The following is a 16,566-nucleotide window of genomic DNA, read 5'->3' as shown; positions in this document are numbered from 1 at the left end:
TTATCATGCAATTTCATAACAAACAAAAAAAGACCAGTAAATATCATTGTCCATCACACATCCAAGTATGAACATGTATGACCTGCTAAAAAAAAAGACTTCAAATCAACAAAAACAAAACCAATAAAACAAATATCAAGTAAACTGGGAGGAGTTACCCAGGACATAAAAACACTACAGAACCAACCTAAAACAGCCATTAACGAACCAAAGTGGAGATAAAGCATAATAATTCCGATTCATTTCTCTCTCACTTCCTTAATATTCCATCTCCTAAGTTTTGTAAACCACCAGCATTTTAATTTTCAACATCAAATTAGTATGAGAATAGTACCCCAGGTCAATTATTCTATCATTCTTCTTTCCAAATACACTAAATAATAGGAAGAGTTGCATGCATACTGCTTTAACTCCTAAGTATTTACATATCTAACACCCAATTTTAGTTTTAATATGTATGCCACCTTACCTATACATGTCAAAGGTGGATTTCATTTTTTAAAGTTAAGATGGTGGTATTTTGGATGTGATATTAAAGAGTTGGGTGGTATAAATGTAAAAAAGTAAAATTCAGGTGTTAGATATGTAAATGCATATGAATTGAGAGGTATGCATGTAAATGCCCCGTAATAATTATGAAATTGAGTAAGAAATAAAGCTTTTTAGTTGAGTTGTGGGCAAGGGTGCTTCTTATGTACTTGATAATTTGGTCGGAGCAGAAAAAACTGGCTATTCAGCAGTTAACTTTTAATCGATTTCATAGAGAAAGCATTAAAAAATATATATAATCATGGGTTTCTCAATCAATATTAACAATCAAACCCCTCTTTGGATAATCTTTAGTTTTTTCGCCTTTTAACCAAGCCATCCAACAATATAAAGAATGCTTGGTCGAGCACCCTTTAAACCAAATTTGCTTCCACCTGCCCACCATCAAATATCCTTAGGATTAGAAAATAAGTTATTCACAAACAAGAAAAAAATATCCAAAACTAAGGACGGAGCAATTCTCGAAAAGGTTTGATAAACATTCTTGATTGATAGCGGCCAGGGAATCAAAATTTTTCCGACAGCCCTCCTCCATAATCGCATCAAGTTTCGCATTAAAAGAAAGAGGGATTTACATGCATACCACCCAATTCCTACGTATTTCCATATCTAGCACCTGAAATTTGATTTTTACAACTATGTCACCTTACCTACGCATGAAAAAGGTGAATTTCACTTTCTAAAAGTAAAAAATGTGGCATTTCTAATGTGGTATGATAGATTTGATTGATAAAATGTAAAACCAAATGTTTACGTGTCAGATTTATATATACATAGGAGCTGGGTGGTATGTATGAAAATGCCCCTAAATGAAAAACTGAATATCAAGTGACATACAAGTACTAATAATTTCAAAGAAAGAAAAATCCTCAAGCCATGGGTCTTAAAATAGAGAATATAAAGACCTGCTTCCAACACTAAAAATATATTTTCTCCTCATGAGTTGTGCGGTCTATGTTGATCTCTTTCCACATGCGAATTTCAAAAGAGAAACCCCTCAAGCATTATAACTCAATTCATTCCTAAATTTTCGTCTAAGACCTTTAATGAAACAAGTAGTTTTAATAATTTAATCTTGAGATAAATCGTTAGCCATAAGATATGCAAAACCTGGAAAACTTTCAAAAGCACTAAAAACATTTTGTTTCTAACTCTTAAATTGATTATCCAAATGGTCTCTACATTCATTAAAAGATAATAGTGCTCTTTAAGTTTGTGTTCTCATTATTAATGCTATCTCATGCTGATTTTATTTTACCTACAAAAATTCTTTAAAATTCAACTCTTCTGAAATAAAATAGTTGATAATGATTAATAATATCTTTGAAATTATTTAGGAACGCAATTTTTGAACTTCATGATAGTTGATGCGTTCTGTTTTAAAATCATAACTTATGCAGTTTAAATTAAATCATTTATCAATTTCGATCAACCCTATTGATATGTGCTGCATTTAATAAAGATCAAGAAGCAACCATAAATTCTGCACAAATTTTAAGCGAGCATGTGAGGGTATAAAATCCCTTATATAACTAAAATGATGCAATGAATATAATCATACAATAGAAACTAAGAAAGCATATTAAAGATCGTTAAACACAAAAACACAGTGTCTTCAATTTCAAACTAAAAAATATGAGAATTAAATTACAAGAATAATGCAATGACCGATTATAACAATAAAAGAATTAAATTACAAAAATCAGAAGAATTCAACAATAATTGTAGCAATAAAAGATTAGCAAACATTTAAATTTCTCTAAAACTAAAATGATAGCTGTACGAAATTTGAATAAAATCAAAAACTCTTGAAAGCCAACAATAAGATATTTAGGTGGAATTTAGATAAAGAAAAGAGTTGGCCAAATTAAAGACAATCCAAGCCTGTGCAAATATAAAGAGATGACTTTCACTTAAACTATGACAATCGCATTTGCAACACAATCAAATGAATTAGACATCCAACGGGCACATAAAATTGAAAATGGAATCATATACGCAAGAAAATAAAAGCTAATTTTACAAACCCTCATGTGTTGATATTTATAAGCAAAGACCCTAAAATTAGATTCTATAAATTTTAATCACTATAGTGATGTGGATGAAGCTCAACAGAATCACAAATACATTGTCACAAGTGCCATCTTATTGTAATAGGGGCCTACTGCAGAAGCTGCCAGAATACACAAGTAAAAGAAGCCCACTCTAAGAGCTGCTAAAGGATAACGACGAGAGCCACCGAAATATCCATCAAGGATATCACATGGCTGTAGGAACCAAACTGAAAATTCAAGTTTTAAATGCAACAGAATTCCAGCCCATCATGAAAATCACACAAATAAAGGAACTAGGCAGAGAATAGAAACTATAAAGTTTTTATGAATAATAGACTTCCTGAAAGAACTAGGCAGAGAATAGAAACTATAAAGTTTTTTATGAATAATAGACTTCCTGAAGGGTTTCAGCAGCTTAGTTCTCCTAGGAGAGCTGAGAAAGGAAATGCAGTAGCAGCTGCACTAGAAGGTATAATATTTTTGTTTCCATAATGCGAACCATGAAGCAACCACTCTTACATACAGTGAAGATAAAGGAAGTCGTGTCACCCTGCAAGACTTGCAACACCTTCCATGATCACAATAAATGTCATAAATTCCCAAATTCTGGGTTTTAGATATTTAAATGCATAAGCATTGCGTGGAAGCTATGTAAATTTCCCTACAATTTTTGCCATTCCTCAATTATATATAGGTCAACTGCAATATCAATTTTAAAACCTCAAGTAAGGTAACTACATTGCGTTTGAATATCATCTGTACACAGATTTTATTTGCCTAAAAAATACTATATTATCAATACATACTCCATTAAAAATCAAAGGCGAGAAATTTAGCATAAACTAAACTAGAATTCTCCCAGAAATAATAAATAAGGCATAATATAGAGTTTTAGAGTTTGAAAATAATTATTAGGGACTATTGCACTTCAGATTAATATTTCCTTAAAAAAAATACAAGTATCTCACTTTGATAGGGGTGTGTACGATTGAAAACCGGCTTGAAATCGGATCGAAATTTTTTTAACCTAATCGAAATGGGATCGTGCATCGATCCTATTAAATTTCAATCTAATCCGGTGTGAATCGATCCGATTTTCGAGCCGGTTCGAATTGTAAACGAGCCAGCCCGAATGTCATTTTTGGCTGGTGAGCTAGATCGGTCCGACTTGAACCCACATGCCCCGTCGATCTAATCGAACTGACAATGCATTATGCATATAAAATTAAGTGTTTTGGTGTTAAATATATAGATACATAAGAATTTATTTCGATCCTGATTCGAGCCGAGGGCAGATTGAAATCAGATTGAAATAAAATTTGATCTTTTAATTTAGCTAGTAGCTTGCTCAAATGGTTCGATCTGATTTTCGAGTGATTTACGATCTTCTAGCTAATTTCACAGCCCTACACTTAGGGCATGTTAAACACATTATCATTACAATTTTGTATGATCAAATTTGTTCATAATACAAAAATATAGTTTATAAAAATTTCTTTGATAAATGAACATAATAAAAAAATGCAATTAAAAAATAATCTGACATTCAATTTAATTAATTTGAACGTACGTTTAAAAAATAATAAAATATACATTAGAATCAGACATTCCCAAGGACACAACATGCTCAAGTGGCCCTAACGATTCTAGTTATTTAAACCCTACCTACTGAGGGTTAGTGGCAAGCCGATCATAAGACTCATCAGCTTGCAAAGGACTTGAAATAACTACAAGATAACTGAAATCTGTCAACTTAATTAGGCCTCCAGACCCATAGTCCAAAAGTTGAACCCCAACAGACCCATCAGATAGACTACAATTGGTTCATCAAAATCTGTGCAAAAAGAAACATAAATTATCACAGAAATAAGACAACTTCTATTAAGAATAATTAAGAAGGTATCTTGGTATGGTAAACTAATCTTAACAGGCAAAATTAAATATATCGCCTAAAATGTTCCTACATTTTATCCAATCAGGTCTAGGATAGCATAAATTATCCCACCAGGCCGCCTATAATTGGTTCATCAAAATTCATACAAAAAGAAACGTAAATTATCAAAGAAATAAGACAACTTCTATTAAGAAAAATTAAAAAGACAACTTGGCATGGTAAAACTGATCCTAACAGGCAGAAGTAAATATATCACCTAAACTATTCCTACATATTATCCAATCAGGTCTAGGATAGCAACATCGCATCGCTTACCACTTTCCCATCTAGTGCCAAATAGTAACTTATGAGAATAACAATTGTGAGAAACTTGAGAATAAGACCAAACGAAAACAATAAACTTGGTAAGCAGTATAGTAGTCTGGCATCATGCACAATACAGTCACTTACAAGTGAGCCCAAAACAGATACCCATCATCCCATTATTAGAGAGCCATCTCCCATGTAGTGTTGGTCACTAACATTCCATGAGAAGGCATGAAGCCATCAGACATGTCATCGACTACAACATAATTCATCTCATTTTCATGCTACACCAACTACCATTTTTATGCAAACATTTCATGATGTTGGTTTTCAGTCCTCTCATACAATAATAAACGCATTTCAAGTAATCATCGAATGTAAAATTAATGTAAGGATCCAGTGAAAATATCTCATGGAAAAGAATTAAAGAGAATAGGTGGGATGTCATGCAATGAAAAATATTTAGTTCCCAACTTTAGTGTACTCATGAAGTATTAATTTCAATTCTTAGTGATTGCTCACCTTAGTTGTTGGTGATCCTAATAGTAGAGCCTGTACTCCATGCCTAAGCTACAAAAACCTTTCATTGAAATTCTTAGGCTTGTACCATGGAGAGTAGACAAGGAGAAAATTGACGACAATAACAAGAAGCAAAATAGAGTCATTAGGTCAACTGTGCATACGATACTTGTTTACTACAATATTTTCCTTAGTCACTTCCAAAACTATGTGATATCTTTTACCACATTAGCCCGCATGTCTTACCATATTCTTTGTCTGCTATTAATTTATGTCACAAGGTGGTACAAACACATTTTATGAATCGAATCATTGGACATGTGATACTTGACAGCTAGTGTAGTCTGATGAGTATAACAAAGCTAATCTTGAATCATTTAAAGATGTTTCCCTTTTGTTTTTGACTTGTCCGGTCACTAAAGCATATGGTCTAATCTCATCAAGTAGTCTATGGCATTGGGAAATTTTGTAAGTAAAATTTTTATCCTTAAACCTACCCTCATAGAAACTCCATCCTCAATTTTTTTTGTCATTGAAGCTGTAGTGATATTTTTTGCGCATGTTCAATTCCATCTCTGATGTAGCTTCTTGCACTGTTTGCTTCTTCTGAAGAGTTTACAGCATTGCGATGCTCGTCTCAAAGTTGTTTGACTTACTGGTCAAAAATTTGATCATGCGCTTCTTCATAGTTGAGGTTTAAGTTACAATAATAGGCCATAAAATCTGTACTATAGAGAATGTGAGTTGGGTTGAGTATGTTAAATTTAGAGAAATAACACTGCATATACAAGACACACCTAGTGATATAACTATTCAATTGAAAGCAGGTTCTATCCACCCATAAACTTTGAAGGGTTAAATGAATTGCAGCTAAAGCTTTCGAGATTAGCAAACACTTTGACTCCATGCACATGACTTAGTCACCGTCATGAGGATCTCAGTGTTTCGGATCTTAACATTTATTTTATCGATTATTAGCAATTAGGAACATTCTAATAATTAACGAAATTCAGCCAATCATTTCATCTATCAACTTTGATCTAAAGACTCGTATCTCCAAGTCCCATCCAATAAAATGGTGAGTTGCATTTACAATCATACAAGTCTTCATGAGGCGCCACGTCAAGACACACCTAGTGATATAACTATTCAATTGAAAGCAGGTTCTATCCACCCATAAACTTTGAAGGGTTAAATGAATTGCAGCTAAAGCTTTCGAGATTAGCAAACACTTTGACTCCATGCACATGACTTAGTCACCGTCATGAGCATCTCAGTGTTTCGGATCTTAACATTTATTTTATCGATTATTAGCAATTAGGAACCTTCTAATAATTAACGAAATTCAGCCAATCATTTCATCTATCAACTTTGATCTAAAGACTCGTATCTCCAAGTCCCATCCAATAAAATGGTGAGTTGCATTTACAATCATACAAGTCTTCATGAGGCGCCACGTCAAGACACACCTAGTGATATAACTATTCAATTGAAAGCAGGTTCTATCCACCCATAAACTTTGAAGGGTTAAATGAATTGCAGCTAAAGCTTTCGAGATTAGCAAACACTTTGACTCCATGCACATGACTTAGTCACCGTCATGAGCATCTCAGTGTTTCGGATCTTAACATTTATTTCATCGATTATTAGCAATTAGGAACCTTCTAATAATTAACGAAATTCAGCCAATCATTTCATCTATCAACTTTAATCTAAAGACTCGTATCTCCAAGTCCCATCGAATAAAATGGTGAGTTGCATTTACAATCATACAAGTCTTCACGAGGCGCCATGTCAAGGATTGAATCATAGCTATTATTATACGTAAATTGATTAAAGCAGTCAACCGTAATCACCTCCAAAGTTAAGATAACTCATCCTCAAAATTTCCATAAATGTTTCACAACATCCTCTCCATCTTCTGGTTGGCATGATGAGGGTAAAGTGTTATGCTTAAGACAAATGAATTCTTGGATTATGACCAATAAGGTTGGTTCTGTACGAGTAGGATACTTAATCAGTAAGTGTGGTGCTCCTGGGGATTTTCAGTGTCAATCTGAAGGAGGTTGGAAAATAAAATGAATCATTGTATCTCAACTGATATGCTTAAGCTTTTAGTATTAATCATTAACAAATTGTGTTAAGATTGAGTTAATATCTCTCTAATTCATGTCCCAAAAAAATACATAAGCCTTTTAATTTGCATCTTATGAGGAAAAAAATAGATGCATAATTCAAAATTCTAATATGAAAATAGGCAAGCATGTAGATGAGCCCAAACATATATGAGCACATACATATACAAGCCCAGCCGTAGAAAATATCTCCTAAGCCAGCCCAAGAATAAAATCCTAGACTATATTTGATGGATTACAAATTTAAGGTTGAATTGTTAAACTCTAACAAACAGCACCACATACTAAGCTTCTTTCTGATAAGGTAAACTTTCAAGAGCTAGCTTGATTGGGCTTCTTAAATTCAAAAATCAAGTTGAGAAGCAGCTATCAAAAAGCTTCTTTGTAAACACATTTCAAACTACAACAAAAAAGTAGCTTTTCAAAAAAATTTCTACAAAAAAATAAAAAACCAGAGCATTTTATCCAAACACAATGTAACTACTTCACGGTAATTTTTGAAGACGCAAAGCAGATAAAAAGCTCAAAAAAATGATTCTTAAGTTTGCTTTCCAGATGCCCACTAAATTTGTAACTCCAAAGCTACACACAAGGCTAGCCTAATATATTTTTCCATATTCAAAAACCAAAGAGCCCTAGAAAATAGTGTGGCTGTCCTTCCATAGCTCCCATTAGAAAATGTATAAGCGGTATGAAGAAGTTAAGTAAAATTGAGCCACTGGTTCTACTGATTAACAGAAGTTACACTTCAAGAGGACCTCCCAATGAAATGATTGAGTTCCATGTTTGAATGATCTTCTAGCATTGAATACATGTCATTTACGATAAATAAAAATAAATCACATTATTTGGTATAACATTCAAACAGATATTGAAACCTCCAAATACAAATTTCAATGTCCGAGCAAAATGGAAATTTAAATGAATCTATCATAAAAAGTAACTTTGTAATGGAAGCCTATATAAAAGTCCCTGAAATTTGTAGTTTGACACGTGAATGATCGGTATTTGATCATCACAAGTAAACCATGATTTGATTTACATCTTAGCATTAAAATTTTTTCTAAAATTTTTGGAAATTTTCTAGATATTTTAAAACATTTCCTAAGCTTTTTGTAAGTTTTTTCAAGATCTGGATTTTCTTTTATTTTGTGACTCTAGAAAAGGCCAAGGGCCTAATTTCAGATTCCTCAATCTAATTTAATTCATGTCCATGATGATGCCAGCTGATTGAAATGCATAAATCAAATAATCATGATGTTCGACAAAACTGTTATTCTTTAAATAAGTTTAAATGTTTGTCACAAAAATCATCATAATGACTAATAAGGATAAATCCAATAGCATAGATCAAAACCTCAACCAACTAAAAAAACACACACACACTCGTTCCAAATCTCAATATACCTTCTCTCCCTTACTTTTACTGCCGATGCTCTGGCTTTCTCAATCCCCTCATATCCATCCACATAACAGCCTTCCTCAACATTATCATTTGACCTCTTACCAGTTAAAAGCATAATCACCAATAAGTAAAGATCACCTTCCATCTTTTTAAAAAAGACTTTCTTTTTGTTTATTTTTATTTCATTTCAATTTTCTCCCTCTATTTTATTTTGATTCCCTTCAACCACTGCAATATGGTCCTTAGTAATTGACATGTGACGTTGCATGCTCAATCAACATGCTACCAGAGCCGATGCATCATATTATGATGGACTATTTCTTACTAGTGCTCACCCAATGAAAATAAATATGGTGAAAAGAAATATGGGGAACATTGGGTGGACCAAAAATTTGATCCACAAGGGCTACAAACACAAAACAAGAACAAGATGACCCAATCTTAGTCCGAGTATACTATCAACACTAGCACTAGAAGATAAAACATACCAATTAAAGACCCATCATCAAAAGAATTTTCAAAAAACTATGCTTTGAAAAATGTGAAATAAGATTAAAATCAATAGGGCTCATTTTGTTTAGTGAGTTAAAAATGTAAATTAAAATAAATATATGCATTTTTATTTTTCTGGTGTTTGGTGTGAGGCAAAGTAAATGTAGAGTAATTTCTAAAAATTCTAAAACACTCCATATGGATCATTTTTGAGGAACTATGAATTCAGCCAATTTTACCTCCTTAGCTCAAAATCCAAATCAATCCCAAACCGTCTACCAATCACTCTTAACTTCATGTTGACCACATAAACATTCAACCATCATCCAGGACCCCACGCCATGGTCCAGATGACACCATGCCCATCATCCCTAACCTGCACTGACAGCCCTGACCGAGCAAGCCACAGTCCGCATCATCGCTGGCCAACATCCCTCTCGCGCCCAAAACAAATGTCAAAATATAACATATTTCATTTTTCAATCTGTGAAACACAATAATAAAAATAATAATAATGATGATGATGATGATTTCAAAACTGACCAAACAACCTGAAGAAATCAAAATAAAATGTATTTAATTTATACTGTGATCAGAATATGCATGCTCATAAATACTTGCAACCAAACATCTTATACTGTAATCGAAATATGCATGTTCATAAGTACTTGCAACCAAACATCCCCTGTGCACATGCATTTTAATGTGTCGTCTAGCAAAAGATGCGATTTAAGTTATTAGGTAGATCCCGTAAATCTGGAATTTACTAAATCCTAAATTGATTAAATCCGGAAAACTGTCTCGCAATGGATTTACTAAATCCTAAAAAACCAATAAAACTATTTGGTAAAAAGTTGAGCAAATACAATAACTCTTTCATCAAATCCTGTGACTCTGCAGGTTCGTTGGATTTAGTAAATTCGGTATTTTAAGGCCTAAATCAGTGAAAATACGGATTTATCAAATTCTCAGCTTTATTTTGTCTAAAATGACCATCTCACAGGATTTAGCCTGCATTCAAGTCAAATCCTGGCTAAATCCGCTGCCAGACAGGCCCTAAAAGACAAATTTTCATTCTCTGTTTTAATTTTTAGACAGATATTCCAATATTTTAATTGACGAATATCTTGACAACAGTAAAAAAAACCCCCATACTTTTACATAAAAAAAATAACTTCACTACTCCGCCAGATCCCTTTGTAAGTGATTATCTACCATTTCAAAATTTTGTAAAAATTCGTTACAAAGATTTTCTGCTTGGAGGTAAAATTTAGTTGAATGAATTAGAAAAGCATGACATAAAATATAGCTAACTAGATATCTATTCTCATACAAAGGACAACATACATAAGATGGCACAATTCAAACTCCATATGTTCCTCAATATATGGTGAACCATAGATAGCCAAATAGATAAACAGGAAAAAAAAAATTAGAACATGGCGGGAAGTATGAATAAATTCTTCCTTCAATACCTCGTTGTTGGAATGAAAAACGAAATCAAAGTTCGATTGGCAAGAGCTGAGAGAGCGAAAGTGCCTTGTCTTTCTCACAAATCCTCAGAATTCTTTGTCTTTTTCCAGAATGCTCCGGCAATAGTCTCTACTAGGCCTCGCTGCGCTTCCATTACCATCTCCAATCTCCTCGACTCCATCTCCATCCACTCTCGCTCCTTCTCTCTCATCATCTCTATTCTCTTCCTTTCCATCCTAACAAAGCCCTCCCCAAATCTCCTTAGCTCTGCTGCCAGTTCAGTAAGCCCTCCTCCTCTCCCATCGCCCCCTTCGTCAGCCTCCTCTTCATTATCTTCATCATTGTCCTCCGCATCTTCCACGTCAGCCAGTCTCTTCGCCGGCCTCGCATTTCCTGAACCCCTGGCGCTCCCTCGCAGAACCGCTTCTCCAAGAATCCCGTTGACGCTCCGCTTGTTGCTGAGTGGAGACTTGAAGTCGGAGCAGGAGGACGACGACGCGGGGGCTGGTGGCGTTGGGCGGGCGGAGATAAGCAATGGCCCACGCTCCATTCTATCGATGCGGTCAAAGAAGGGCCACAGGGAATGTACAGGGCGGAGGCGCTCGGAGCGGTAACGCTTGCGGAGCTTCTCGATCTTATGGCGGCACTGTGTGCCGCTCTTAGATGGGCGGTTGAGACCGCAGCGGTGGGCAACTTCGACGGCGACGTCCTCCCACTGCTTTGCTCTGAGCGGGCCGCGTTTAGAAGAGTTCCATTTCTCCTCGTACACATCGATCAGATGGGAAGTTTCTAGATCTGCCCATGTGGAGCCCGGGTTTGACTTGCTAACAACAGCCACTGTCATCGGTGTCGCCTGATCTCGCTCCGATGGTCCATCCGCGGCCATGGCTTTCGGGTGGGAGTTGGAGATGGGCATAGGGTTAGGGTTAGGGTTACGATTTGTAGTGTACAATAGGATGAGGGCATGGTAAGTGGTTGTGGGCGCGGTGGTTGTGGTGGTGCGGGAATCAGATAAGGTTGGATCGCTGACAAGTGACTGAAGTTCTAATTTCATCATCTTTTACTTCTTTTTCTTTGGTACACCCAACAAAATTTAATCATAAAAATTAAAATTACAAAAAAAGGGTCATCATAAACAAAAGAAAGTATGAGCCTAAGAAAAAATAAGGGACACATAAAAAAAATGCTAAAAAGAGGGCAAAAATAGATCCAAAAGAATAGGGACCGGCGAGAGCTCAAACAATACAACAACCTCAATAAAAAGCTTTGTTCAGACAATGTCGAGTAATATATGAGATAGAGCACCAGCATGTCGAAGCATAAGACCAAAAAATACAACATTTCTGCATAGAAACGAGCCAAAAGTGAGAGAGACCATACAAATATAACCAAGTCACATTCTTTTTAGTACGTCGATTGAGCATATAGTTATTGTTGTAGATTTCATCATTGCTCTAAAAAATGCCAATAGAATGAACGCGATCAGAATTCCATCAAGGACATGAAAATGTCCGGTTAAATTCCAAATCCAAAGCCAATATTCTTAAGTAGCCCCAAAAACAATGTCGTTCGTCCATGAAACAAATCAATCCAACAGTAGAAAACCAACAACAATAACATCATCCAAACAAAAAAGAACGCAATAAAAAACCATCCAGAATAAAGATTGACTCGCCAAAACTTACTAGGGCGTAAGTATGTCGTACAACGCAAGTGCACGTGTCATGTAGTAATGCGGTACAAGAATATCGTATATCGATCCCACAAGAAAAGTGTTTATTCATTTCCATGAAAAAATCTTTAGTTTACTAATTTAGTTAACCTTGCATAGCATCTACCAAAAGGAAGTTTTTAAGTCATAAGGTCCTACCAAAATAAAGAATTTAGCCATTTAAAAAAAATAATAGAAAACAAGAGGGCAGTTCGTGAGTTCCTTCAGAATAGATGAGGTTTGTGCCTCTGTGAATTGTGGCGATCGTGATTTTTTCTAAAAGTACTCCTAATGCCAATGTCTAGATCAAAAGAAGCATAGAAACCATGAAATTGAGGCTTCCACAATCTTCATGGCATTCTACATGACTTTTTTGATCCCTTGGTATGATTGTAAAATCCACTGGAATATGTCTATCCTCTTGGAATTATGTGGTTAACCATTTGTTTCTACTACACAATGATTAAAAGATATTGTTTCACGAAACATTTTAATTTTCTAGTTGGTCAGATCAGGAGTAAATTAAGTTCGAAGGTTAAGCAACAACATATGTCATGAAAGCACAAGAAATCGATTAACAAAAAAAAATTACAAAAAATCCATGATAAATCCACTTCTCCCTACATCATAGAGACACGAAGAGAGGTTTAGTCGTTCATTACAGAGAAGATCATAGCAAAAAATACCATATAAAAATCTTTTACAAGCAACATCAATATGAAAAACTTACAAGAACTTGTTTCCTCTACAAAGTCGGCACATCTTCCTCTCATACAAACCCTCTCACAACTCACAAAGCAAAGAAAACTCATCCTTAAAGGTTTCAACCCAAGAAAGAAAATCATCCTCAAAATTCCGCTCAAAATCTCTCCCTAATTCTCTTATTTCAACCTCCAAACCTTCTCAAATGCAAAAAATCTCTCCAAGTAGCCCTAAAATTTGATTTTGTAGCAAGAATTATGGTTTGGGCCATCAAATTTCCTTCTTAATGTGTTTCCTATTCTTCGGCATGGTCACAATCATTTCCGACGTGGAGATGCCACTAAACTGTGTGGTCAAATCGTTTTTGACGTTCTCATGCCGACCATGTTTGATAAGTGGCACAGTCACACTGCTTCGAGACACTTTTCTGTTGGATTTTATCATTTCAACTTTTTCATATTAAATTCCTACATCCTGCACAATATGAACAAGCTACATTTATCAAGCATAAATCTGTGATAAAATAAATAAAATTAACATGTAAAATACAGAAAAAATTACGTAAAATTGACACATTTCAATATCTTCAAACTTACTTTATTACTTGCTCTCAAGTAATCACATGGCTAAATTGATATTTTTTATATAAATAGCACTCCTGAAGAGTTCTGTTCTTCCAAACTATTTTATCAAATTTATGAAGAAGTATGAAATGTTATTTAGACCTAAATATCTTTAAAGATTAATGACTTGAAATTTCTTTTTTTCCCTTCTTTCTTTTCTTAAGATAATCCCATAGATGTTTAAATTTGTGTCATTTAGAATCTCTTTCACAAACATTAAATATCTTTAGCACAATTTCAATGGATTTTAGCCAATTCAAAGTTCACTTAACTCTTATCATTGAAAATAACTTATACTATAATTTTAATTTAGAGGATCAAGGCTCATTTTATTCCTTAACTCTCATTGGACTCCCTTGAACTTTCTGCTTTTAAATTTTTGTTGTGCCAACCATAAGCTTCTTCTCAAGAAATTTTCACTTCTTTATTTTTTCCTTTCTTTTTTTCTTTTTTCTTTTTTCTCCTAAGAATTACTATATCTGGTTGGATACTTTTTATTTTCTAACTTTTCTATTAACATGTTAAAGGGGGTTATGTTTCTTAAGCAATAAAACTAAACACCTAATTATTTTAATGTCCTGCATCTAAGTTATTATTTCTAGTTAAAACTTAAGATCTCATTAATTTGGTTGAAATGGACTGAAAATGATTAATGATATTTTTAGTTGGCTACTCAATATCTAAATTACCCCTTTTAAACAATTTTTGGGTTTCTTTTAAATGAAGTTTGAAGTTGTTAAGTTTTATAATCCCTCATTACTCATTAATGTTAATCCTTTCTAAATAATATTTATTGACTTTAAGTAGATTACGATAAGCAGTTTAAATAAATCAAAAACTTTCGGCAGGAGTTACAAAATGAAGTAAATAGTAGTTCGTTGAGCTATGTGATTTACTTATCAGGTTTATAATAAGGTAGATTCTTCCCTCCCAAACATGTTTTTTTCAATACATGCATTGCAGAAAAGTAAAAATAAAAATATCAGCAAGTAAATGCAACAAAAGTCAGAATAGACTGTATAATAAGAATCTCAAAAGGAAAAGTATGAGCTCAATAGTTATTTTATCTAAAAAACATAATTAAAATAGCAGTATAACAGTACAAATATTATATATATATATATATATATATATATATATTGCCACTTCTCAAAAAAACAAGATTATGCTTCTTTAAATGGAAAAAAAAAATATTGAAGTAAATTTCAAAACAAATGCATAAAGTAAAAACATGCTTAACATATTAAATGACGCTTAGGTTGCTTCACAAAATAACGCTTGGTTTAACGTTCTCAGTCAGATCAATCCCTAATGGTCATCCTAAATTGGGTCTCCAGGATCGAAGTGCCAACTTAGTAATCCTTAGCCCTTTATTTCAGATTCAGCTTGTTCTGGAGTTTCTAGCAAGATTGACTTCTTGGTTTTTTTCAAAAAATTATGATCATGTTCTAACCACATACTGAGGACTTGCAATAACCTCTCACTTTCAACCAGGTAATCAATAGTAGTTCAAATACTTAGGTTGAGGTGGTCTTCTAACATATATGGGCTTTAGTGGTTAAGTTTTTTCTATCGAAAGAGTAATATTTTCGTCAATCAAGTTCCAAAAAAAATAATCAGTTATTTGTTACTCTTCCAAGTGAACATCCTCAAATTTCGTGGATTGGATTTGTTTCCCTTTAATCGCATTTCCAATTCTTTGAATGTGAATATTCTTAGAGGCTTGGGGCAGGTTGGATGATTTTAAGACATCAAACATAAATGCTTGGTCGTTTTCTCTCAAAATTACATCCCCCTCCTCAACATCAATATTGGATCTGCGAGCAGCTAAGAATGGTCTCCCAAAAATCACATGCATTCATTTATTAGCTTTTACATCTAGAATTACAAAATGAGCCAAGAAAGTAAGCCTATTCAAAGTAACATGCAGGCATTTAACCATGCATAATGTTGAGTCACAGATTGGTTTGCTAACTAATGTGTTGGATTGACAAGTTTAATTACTCCTCTTCCAAGTTATTTAAAAATATTGAGGGACATAAGATTTACACTGACGTCCATATCACAAAGTGTTTTTCTTCTAAACTCGACTATAGTATATGGGATGGTAAAACTATCAAGGTCTTAACTGGGCTTCAGTGGCCTTTTAGGGAACTATGATGGAAGTCTCTTAATTGAGCTAATTGAAATGGCAGAGGACACTTTACCTAACTTGGATCTAACATGTATGTTAGCCTCTGGTTGGTTGGCTTCCTTCTCTACTCCAGTCTTGATTCTTGCCACCTTACACTGCTCCAAATTTTGATCTTTTTTATTTACTCTTGTATTGTTGGGCAGTGCTGTTGTGGATCAATTATTCATTGAATTCACTAGCTATCCTAATTAATTTTCTAAATTATTTTTTTCCACAAGTTGACTTTGTAAAGTGTTCTCCATTTGTATCACTAACTCCTCAATAAGTGCTTCTTTTTGGTATGGGAGTTACCCTGGAATCCTGGTGGATATTGTGGTTTCTGAGATGGATTTCCTTGGTTTTGCCAATTATCTACATGGTTATTTTGATTGTTCCCCTATTGTTGTTTGTTGTTATTCCAATAGATATTTGGGTGGTTCTTCTAGCATAGGTTTTAGGTGTTGGGATAGAGGTTATGACTAAGATTTCTTATGGCATTTATAGATTTTATGGCTGAGATGTTAGGATCT

The 16,566-nt window shown here is 34.1% G+C and overlaps 1 protein-coding gene across 2 annotated transcripts; it reads right to left on the bottom strand.

The window, feature by feature from the left end:
• Positions 1 to 625: 625 nt before the first annotated feature.
• On the bottom strand, positions 626 to 11,923 carry LOC110030771. 2 transcript variants are annotated; one of them, XM_020733680.1, is made up of 2 exons: positions 10,830 to 11,923; positions 626 to 923 (listed from the first exon to the last, which is right to left on the bottom strand). In XM_020733680.1, the coding sequence occupies exon 1, from the start codon at positions 11,882 to 11,884 to the stop codon at positions 10,904 to 10,906; it is 981 nt and encodes a 326-aa protein (XP_020589339.1). In that variant the 5' UTR covers positions 11,885 to 11,923; the 3' UTR covers positions 626 to 923; positions 10,830 to 10,903. The 2 variants fall into 2 exon arrangements, with proteins under 2 accessions (XP_020589339.1, XP_020589338.1); XM_020733679.1 differs by lacking the exon at positions 626 to 923 and adding an exon at positions 4,222 to 4,437.
• Positions 11,924 to 16,566: the final 4,643 nt, after the last annotated feature.

Source organism: Phalaenopsis equestris, unplaced genomic scaffold (genome assembly GCF_001263595.1).
Source record: "Phalaenopsis equestris unplaced genomic scaffold, ASM126359v1 Scaffold000760, whole genome shotgun sequence".
In the NCBI taxonomy this organism is placed as follows: Eukaryota; Viridiplantae; Streptophyta; class Magnoliopsida; order Asparagales; family Orchidaceae; genus Phalaenopsis; species Phalaenopsis equestris.
This window is presented reverse-complemented; position numbering and strand designations above follow the sequence as displayed.